This window comes from Salvia splendens, chromosome 1, assembly GCF_004379255.2.
Source record: "Salvia splendens isolate huo1 chromosome 1, SspV2, whole genome shotgun sequence".
Classification (NCBI taxonomy): domain Eukaryota; kingdom Viridiplantae; phylum Streptophyta; class Magnoliopsida; order Lamiales; family Lamiaceae; genus Salvia; species Salvia splendens.
In genome coordinates this window covers 15377149-15386373 of record NC_056032.1, presented here as the reverse complement: position 1 = coordinate 15386373, position 9225 = coordinate 15377149, and the positions used below count along the sequence as shown (strand labels likewise).

The window sequence follows — 9225 nt, the reverse complement described above, 5'->3', positions numbered from 1 at the left end:
CTCCGGAAGGTCAGTACAATCAATTAAAAACATCAATAAGGTATTAAAGTTAATTTACAACAAATTAGTTGTAACTAACTTTTGAAAAATATCTCTATACTTTAAATGATCATAACTATCCCAATTTAAATTATTTTTTCACACAATATATATCAAATTAAAGATAATTTAATAAGGATTCCAACGAGATCTCAATTACATATGTTTCGAGATCAAAATCTGAATTTTTTTTTATGAATTTTCATATTTTTTGCCAAGCAGATAACTAACAAAATATGTCAACTTAATACATGTAAAATGTCAATATGAAACTGTGTTGACATATTCAAAACGTGGTGTTGATATATTATTCAATTCACATTTTGATCTGAAACCCTAAATTTAGAGTTTTTGATCTGATATTTGGAATATCATTTTGGTTTTCTCTATCTTTATTTATTTTATGTAACTTTATGAAAATTATGGCTAAAATCACAAAGTCTAAACAAATTTTAGGCTAGTTGTATTTTCCAAAATTCAAATAATAAATTATGAAATTTAAAATTTTTTAATAATCCAATAAAAAATATTTAAAGTATTGTTAGTGGAGAATGAGTCACACCTCATTAGAGGGAAAATAGTTTCCAAAATTAGAAAGTGCACACTATTGTGGGGACTAAAAAAAGAAATAGTGCATATTCTTGTGGGACTGAGAGGGTAATATTTTTTCGTTTCTACTCATTCCCTATTCACTATTTTTCTCTCTCTAACCATACACACTGGAAAAATCGATACGATGTTGATGTAATTCTCTGAATCAAAATCTTAAGAACTCAATGAGGTAATTGTCTTAACGCAATAACGTCCATCTGAGTAAGTAGCATATAGGTAAGTCTGTAGCTCAAGAAGAGTATGCAAAAGTCATAGGAAGTTTTATGTTTCTCACAAACTATATTCAACCAGTTGATCTTGCTTGTCCAGTACACAAGTTGGGCTGATTTACGAGCAATCCAAGTATTGAACATAAGAAAGCTCTGTGTAGAGTGTTAAGATACTTGAAATATACTACTCCCTCGGTTCCATTAATGTTGGAGCATTTCTTTTAGGCACAGAGATTAAGAAATTGAGAATATGAATTTAATAAATTAGTGGAGTAAGAATAAAGTAGGAGAATGAACAAATAAGATAGAGTAAGTGTGTTGTAATTTTTCCAAAAAAAAAGACCCAACTCTAATGAAACGATCAAAAAAGGAATATGATCCACACTAATGGAACACATGGAGTTTTAACTTTGGGATACATTACGTAATCTCCAAATACTCGACGGGTACTATAACATAAATCGGATCTCTAATTTATTTTAAATCATTTTAACGATTATAGATTCATTAATGACATGTGTCTATTTTATAGGCGCTAGATCTTTAAATCATGTGGACCAAATTATATCTTAATTAGCACATAAGATATTATTATTAGAATATATCCTTATTAATGACTTTTAAAACACGATACAAATTTGGTTACAAATTCTGTCTTAGTTAACATATGAAATATGGTTATTATTGATATACATCCTTATTGATACGATATTTTAGCTATGCTAAATAAAGTGTTGTTGAGTACAAACCCATTCAATATCGGGAGTATGAGGGAAATTGGAAGCTGTATATAATTCATGTCTAACCCCAATTAGTTTGAGGCCTTTTGTGAGTGACCCAAAAAACAAATTCGTGCGGGCTTGACCCAAAGCGGACAATATCAAACGTCAGTTGCAGTCGACAATCCGAACAAGTGGTACCAGAGTCAGGTCGACTACGTCTGTCTATTCCCGATGTGATCTGGTTTAAAGCCTTTTGGGAGTGATCCAAAAAATAAATTCTTACGGGCTTAATCCAAAGTGGATAATATCAAACTTTTGTTTCAGTCATATGATCCGAACAAGCGTATTCAAAACTCTAATTAATAAAGCTCTAAAATATTATTAGTATTAATGGACGGCCCAGTATTTCACATTCACTTTGTTGGGAAACAGCAATATAGCAATCTCGTCCAATTTGCTATAAGACATAATATGCCTCTTTTCATTTGTCACTTTCTTCCTCGAAAATGCACAAAATATCATGGCACCTAACTCACCAAATTATCATTATGTAGATTCATTGGTAACATCAATTCTCTTGCAAAAAAATGAAGTCATAAATGTGTGACAAATTCAATAAGGCTCAAACTTATAAGGTCCTGCTTGTGCGAAACGCTATTATAGTAGATGTCAATCGGATCAAGTAGTGAGTTTCAGGCCAACTTACTCCGGTTACGAGTTAATTGGGTTATGGCAAATATGGTAATGCTTTTTATCGGGTTATAAATACTCAATCCTAATTCTAAAAGTTCAGGTTTTGGACTAGTTCAACATGTTAATCAAGATGCTACCGATAAAATTACATGTGATTAATCGCATAATTAAGGCTAACATTAGAATTGACAATTATGATGTCATTGCAGACAACTAGTACCATGACTATCATCTATCGAAGATAATCAGAGGGTCAATGTTGTGCTGCCTTGTCGTTCAATTTCAGCAACTTTTTTAAGTTTTTGATTTCGTTACTCATGAAATGTTTAATCATGAAATGCAATCTAATCTTAACATTATACACACGGATCAAGATATATTGTTACCGGCCTAGCTTTTAAAAAAATAACAAAACAAAAAATAAAATTAATTATACATTTAATCACAACAAGTAATCATAACTAAAGAGTCCCATAATATTTCCATTCATCACGCAAATATCAGATCTAGTTCAGTTATTAAATTCTGATAGCATCCAGCTCAAATAAGTACTTAATTCTTTACTTTTTGGGAGTAAACTTAATATTATTCCATGAAAGTAAAATAACATTTTCAGATTAAAAGTGTGTTTGAGGTAATGACAAATTAAGTTTGGATAATAAAAGTGTAGTAAATCAGGTTAGAATATTGAATTCTTGTAGGTTTATTGTCTTAAAAAACAAACATGAAAAAAATGTTGGGAAAAAAAGAGTACACTGATTATGTTTAAAAACCGTTTTATTACAAGAATTATTTACAAAAGAAACAGTCTAATATGTCTAATGAGAGTCCATAAGATACAGTACAACAAATCAGTGTGTAAGAATACAAAATCAATGAAACTGAAAACGACACATTTTTACAACTTCATTGTTACAGTTAAATCCTAGAACAACATTTTACAATCAGCAATCATCATTTTTGGATCCTTCAAGCTCCAACGGTCCCCTCGCGAGAATCAAGGTAAAAAGGGTCCACTGGGTGCTTACCGTGTTGTCTCGACTGATTCTGTAACCAATAAGAATGTGCAGATAACACGCGGTCCAACAGCTCTTGTGGCACGGGCTCTCCCCGTCTCTGCTGAGGGGAAATGCTCGCTGTATGGACCAGTGTCTTCCATTTATCCTGTATTAACCAAACATAGAAAGAAATGTAATTATTTCATTTTGCTTTATTTTAGTAGTTGTATGAATCTGGGCCAGTAAAAAATGTGACAACATCCCATGTGAAAGATTATGCATGAGATTCAGTAGCAATTGTATACGCCTATGTGATGTACAGAATATGTAATGCAAACAAAAAGAAAAAAATCACAAATCATACAAGCCAAAAAAGCAAGCTTATCATAATGGAAGCCAACATTCAATGTTACTGAATATTCAAGTATGAGGGATGAATTTAGGCACCTTCAAGTCGACGTATGTTCTATGATCAGCAGCCTCAAAAGCGCGCATTTTAACATCCCGCCACCTGAAGACAAAACAAAAAGTTGAAGAGCGTTACTGGACTGATGTTGAAGGACAAGATCTGCAAGCAGAACCGCGCAAATTACTCGATAATCCTCGTGCTGTACGGATCCAAGATCTTTTTACCTTCCAGTTCCCAGCGTTTCAACAGCTTCAACTAGTGCTTCCACTTCTGTCACGGAGAAGGGTCTCCTAGTTCTACGCTGTGAAATCTCACTGCGTTTAGGTTTCAAATTTGCAGGAACTACAGCAAGCGCCTCCGCATTCGTTTGAGGGACGGGTATCAATGCCTTGGAGTCGAGAACAGCTCCATCTGTTAGCATATTATCAGGGGTCGTTGGAGACAATATCAATTCATTATCGTCCACATTGTCTGACTTTGTAACAAGCGGAGGGTCCATTGAGGCATTTGACACCCCTGAATGAGTCATTGGGGAGATAGGAGACCTGCAAAAAGTTAAGCAATTCCAATCCTTCATTTTCCATCTGAAATATAAAAGCACAAAGTATTTTAAACAAACAATCAAGAGACAGCAAAACTCCCCTCTGCTGAAATAGCAGTTGATGAAAAATCACATCTATTATTCCGGTTGGTTACTCAGTAACAGCAGAGGCTGTAGCTCAGCTAACATCAGTAACATCAAAATAAAATACTATACAACAATACCTAGGCAAGGGTTTTTCTGAATCACGTGGCGATAGCACAGGAAGTTTCTTCAGAATCTCGGATTGGGAAACATGAGTGAAACTCGGCTCTAATATGAAACCCAGGTTATCAGGGTTGGAACACTGAGTAATACCAGCTTGCTGCAAAGTTCTTTCGTCATCTCTGACTTTCTTCCCTTGAAAAACTACCCCAACTCGTATTCCACCCCCAAGTATAGCAGCAACTGCATCCACTACAGTCCTCTGAAAAGTAGATGCATACGTATGTTAACTACATTCACTATAGCATTACCACTGGTTAATTAATGCTTCAAATCATTAAAATAAGAGGACCGTGATAAGAAAACACAAACCTTCAGAGAACCAACAGTTGTGGTTTCAGGGACATCAATGTACAGCTCTGGTATCTTGAAGGACTTAATGCTAAATGTCACTGGAGGAATATAACAAATGCCTCTGAGAACTTTTTGCACAAATTTTAAAGCTAAATCTCAGCGTACTTCACATGAAAGAAATAAATTTACCTTGAGGATCCTTTGCTTTTGTGTGACCTTTAACTGAAGCTCCACTAGCTGCATAGTTACAACATCATTAAGAAATCTGGTTATGTAGAAATTTTCTAATACGCAATAGCACATAGGAAAAAGGACTTCTATCAAGTCATACACAAAATATTCATTTCACCCCTCGTACCTTTCTCACGCAAATTGTAGATGCTATCACTGCTCTCCTCTCGATCAATTGTAACACCCAAGCTACGATCCCACAATTTCCTTTTCTTGAGAGGTGCTTGTTGACATCTTTCCCGTGTATACATGCTCTTTCTATATCGATAAAATGACTTCATTCCTTCACCTGCAAAAAAAAAAAATTAGGATGGCTATCATATATATATCAACTGTGATATGTGCTGGTTTCACCATCAATCGCATATAGTCATGCAAATTTCACTTACAAGTGTTATAAAGTTCGTAATCCATCTGCTTGGGAGCTGCTCTCCAGTATTTGGATGCCATCATCTTCCTCATTCTATGGCGTACAATACGAGGTTGAGGCCTCAAGGGCCTACTCTTGGTGCTAGACTTCTTGCACCTAAAAGAATTTCCGTCATCATCTCTAGACCCTAACTTTACATTGTTGTAACTATTCATCAATAAAGCATCAGGTTTCGAGTCTCTGTACAAGGGGAACTTTACACTACTCTCTGGGTTAGACAGAACATAAGTATTCACATATTCACCGATTGGATCATTTACAGTCGATGTGTTAGCCATTGATAAGTGACCTATCTGATTTTTGTCATCCTGTGATTGCACTTCCGATCCACTTTCCACTTTGCTGGTAAGACTCTCACCAATGCAATTGGAACTTTCTATTTTACATGCACCATTTTCATCCAGACTCTTGTCCTCGGAACTCCCTAGCTTTATATCACAATGGAGTTTCTGTTGGAAATCAGAACTTGCATGTACATCAGTCTGTTCGACAACCTGATCATTTTCTGCTTGAGGAATACCATTACTGTTGAATAAGAGATTACCCTCCTCAACCGAAATTTTTGGAACAAATGCACTCTCAGCACAACTTCCATGGTCAAAGCTTTCCGATTTCAGAGCTTTATCGTCTTTCAGCTGCACTTTCTCATTTCTGCCTCTGGAACTGCCAGGCTGGGATTTCGCTTCTGCCACATTACTAGAAGCAGAACTTTCATTCTCCAGTAACAACTTGCCAGCTACAGCTGCAAGCAATTCGAAGGCACAGAGTTGGCTGTCCTCAACCGTTTTCTTGCATGGGCCTCTCTTCTGAGAAGACATACGAAAATTAGCTTCTCGGATACACGGTGAACTATACGGATAGCAGAAAATAGATAATTCAGAAACTTGGTTACCCTAATAGATCTAGGAGCTCTGGGAATAATAGGACCTCGGTAGCCGTTGAATCCATACTCCAGTCTCCTTTTCAACACCATAACTCAGCAGCAACGTAATACGGAATTTAAAATGAAATGAAGCTACACTGTAATATCAACCACAATCTACAAAACATCAATCGAGATGTGATTAGTGCACAGCCAGAGGAAGTGAGACACAACAAAAGAGAAAAGAAGAAGACTTTTTAAAATGAAGATGATATGATTCAGAACCTCCAAAAAATGTAGATGACACAAAACCCAATTCAAAAACCCTCATATCATCATCATAAAAAACTACAGTAGTAAAGCTTCTTAAAAAGTCAATCCAAACGAAAAAAAAGGCCTGAATTCCTATGATCCTTCTTCTCCATCGTCACAGGATGCAATTCACCAAGTTTCCATTCCACAAAAATGATCAAATTTTGAAATTCATTTGTCCGATCCCGGAGTCTGATCAACGATCAGACACCCTCCAATAACAAAACGCACGAAATCAACAAAATGCAAATTAATGAATTTCATTATTCAAATTATGAAAAGTCTCAACTTTCTTCGTTACTTCAAATCAAAGCAACGGAATTTCAAAAATTACGATCAGATCTCAGTAGGATCTCAAACCAAAAAATATGTCACTTCAAACAAACTTAAACCCCAAAATCAGAACACCCACCAAATTCCAAACCAATCCCCACCAGAAACAAAGCAAAAACACATAACCATAATTACCTGAAAAAAACGCTTGATTGATCCCGCAGAGAAATGTAGGCGTGTTTTGTTTCACTTTTGCACATACAAGAATCTAACGAGAATTTTGAATTTACGTCACGCAGTTAAACTGGAATTAATTCAAATTTTCTATACAGAGAAGGAAAAGAAAAGGAGAGGAAAAAAATATGTTCGTGGACAAGAAAAGAACATGAAAAAAAGACAAGAAATTAGGATTTAATAAAACCTCATGGGTTTTGGTTTGGGAGAAGAAATGACGCAACAAAGCAAACAGCAAAAACAGATGGCATTCAATAGAGCCTAAAACCTATGTAAGACGGATTTGGATCCTCTACGGTGCACAGCACTGCTGTGCACCTCACAACACATTAAAAAAATATTTTTTTTTTATTATTAAAAAATTATTTTATTAGGTGCACAGCAGTGCTGTGCACCGTAGAGGATCCAAATCCATGTAAGACCATCCACGAATAGCCCAGCAACAAACTCCTCTTGCCATATCATCAATATTAAAAATCCTCCTGCCATATCATATATAGCCCAGCCATAGCCTAGCCACATCATAAATAGCCTAGCCACATCACTCAAAATTATATAAAACAAATAATTAACAATCACACAAAATACGTAATTTAATTTATAAGACATATACGAGAAAATTCAATAATATAATTAAAATTTAAAAAGTACATTAATTAAAAAAATTACATAATTAACAAAAAAGCTACTGCCGTGCAGTCCTCCGCGCTCATAACTCTTCAATTAAATCCTTTTGGAGTTGAATATGAGCCTCCGTTTGGCGCATGTCGGCATGTGCTTGGAGACGGCCGTCTTCTTCATGAGGTACCCCACTCCGTACGTTGGGGGCGGCCACGCCGTGGCTTGGACCGGCTTCATTATCATCGTTGGCCCAATCAGTCAGTTGTACACCTTCATCTTCGACAATCATGTTGTGCATGATAATACAGGCGTACATTATATCTGCAATGCAGTCGACATGCCACAAACGCGTTGGCCCCTTAACTGCCGCCCATCGAGACTGGAGCACACCAAATGCGCGCTCCACGTCCTTGCGCGCCGACTCCTACCGTGCCGCAAAGTAGGCCTTCCTCTCATCTGATGCGCATCGGATCGTCTTCACAAAGACGGGCCACCTAGGGTATATCCCATCCGCCAAGTAGTAGCCCATATCATGCCGGTTGCAGTAGGCGACAAAACTGATGGCCGGACCGATACCCTGACACTGCTCGTTGAAAAGTGGTGACGAGTTGAGGACGTTGAGGTCATTGTTCGAACCGGCTATCCCAAAATACGCATGCCAAATCCACAGCCGGTAATCAGCTACGACCTCGAGGATCATCGTGGGATTCTTTCCCTTGTAGCCGGTCGTGTAGAACCCCTTCCAGGAAGCGGGACAGTTCTTCCACTCCCAATGCATACAATCTATGCTGCCTAACATTCCCGGGAACCCATGCTTCTCCTCATGTATCTGCATCAGATCCTGGCAGTCTTCGGGGGTAGGGCTTCGAAGGTACTGATCACTGAATACTTCAATCACGCACTGACAGAAATACTTCATACATTCCAGGGCAGTCGTCTCACCGATGTGGAGGTACTCGTCCCACATGTCTGCCGCGCCTCCGTAGGCCAACTGCCGGATACTTTTGAATAGGTGTGTGGTCGGGTCTGCCAGACGCATCGTGCCTGAAGCGGAAATACAGATATCGTTGCTCCAAATCATTAACAATACGCATAAACAGGGACATGCTCATCCTAAAACGGCGCCTGAAAAGGTTGGCGTTGAACCGCGGCTCCTGTGCGAAGTAGTCTTCGTATAGGCGCTGATGTGCAGCTACGTGATCACGATCAATCACCGCTCGACGGTGTACCACTGGGCGAGGTCGAGGTACCGCCGGCTGCAAGGCCCTCTGCATCCATTGATCAATCTCACGGTTCGTATAGGCCTCTAGCACTTCGTTCATTAAATGCTCGTACTCCTCAGCATCCCCACCACTACTACCATCGGCGTTACTCATTTCTAGGTGTTGATCTTGTACAGAAATTAAGATAGAGAGAGTACTCGTTAAAACAAGTGGTGCGAATGAAAATGACGTGCAAAGCGCGTATATATAGTGTTTCAA

The 9225-nt window shown here is 37.7% G+C and overlaps 1 protein-coding gene across 3 annotated transcripts; it reads right to left on the bottom strand.

Moving 5' to 3' along the window:
* Positions 1-3031: 3031 nt before the first annotated feature.
* On the bottom strand, positions 3032-7342 carry LOC121743915 (telomere repeat-binding protein 1-like). 3 transcript variants are annotated; one of them, XM_042137316.1, is made up of 10 exons: positions 7085-7342; positions 6335-6481; positions 5402-6248; positions 5140-5301; positions 4971-5018; positions 4800-4879; positions 4448-4689; positions 3907-4227; positions 3721-3784; positions 3032-3439 (listed from the first exon to the last, which is right to left on the bottom strand). In XM_042137316.1, the coding sequence occupies exons 2-10, from the start codon at positions 6413-6415 to the stop codon at positions 3245-3247; spliced, it is 2040 nt and encodes a 679-aa protein (XP_041993250.1). In that variant the 5' UTR covers positions 6416-6481; positions 7085-7342; the 3' UTR covers positions 3032-3244. The 3 variants fall into 3 exon arrangements, with proteins under 3 accessions (XP_041993250.1, XP_041993256.1, XP_041993265.1); XM_042137322.1 differs by lacking the exon at positions 7085-7342 and adding an exon at positions 6590-7023; XM_042137331.1 differs by lacking the exons at positions 6335-6481; positions 7085-7342 and having other exon boundaries at positions 5402-5891; positions 5987-6185.
* Positions 7343-9225: the final 1883 nt, after the last annotated feature.

Bases quoted from the DNA above. Each gene is read 5' to 3' on its own strand.
- LOC121743915 (XM_042137316.1), bottom strand. From the start codon at position 6,415: ATGGTGTTGAAAAGGAGACTGGAGTATGGATTCAACGGCTACCGAGGT. The intron at 4,690-4,799 runs GTTTGTGTTTTC...TCTACTTTTCAG, and splicing joins CAACTGTTGGTTCTCTGAAG to AGGACTGTAGTGGATGCAGT. The intron at 3,440-3,720 runs GTGCCTAAATTC...TGGTTAATACAG, and splicing joins GAACATACGTCGACTTGAAG to GATAAATGGAAGACACTGGT.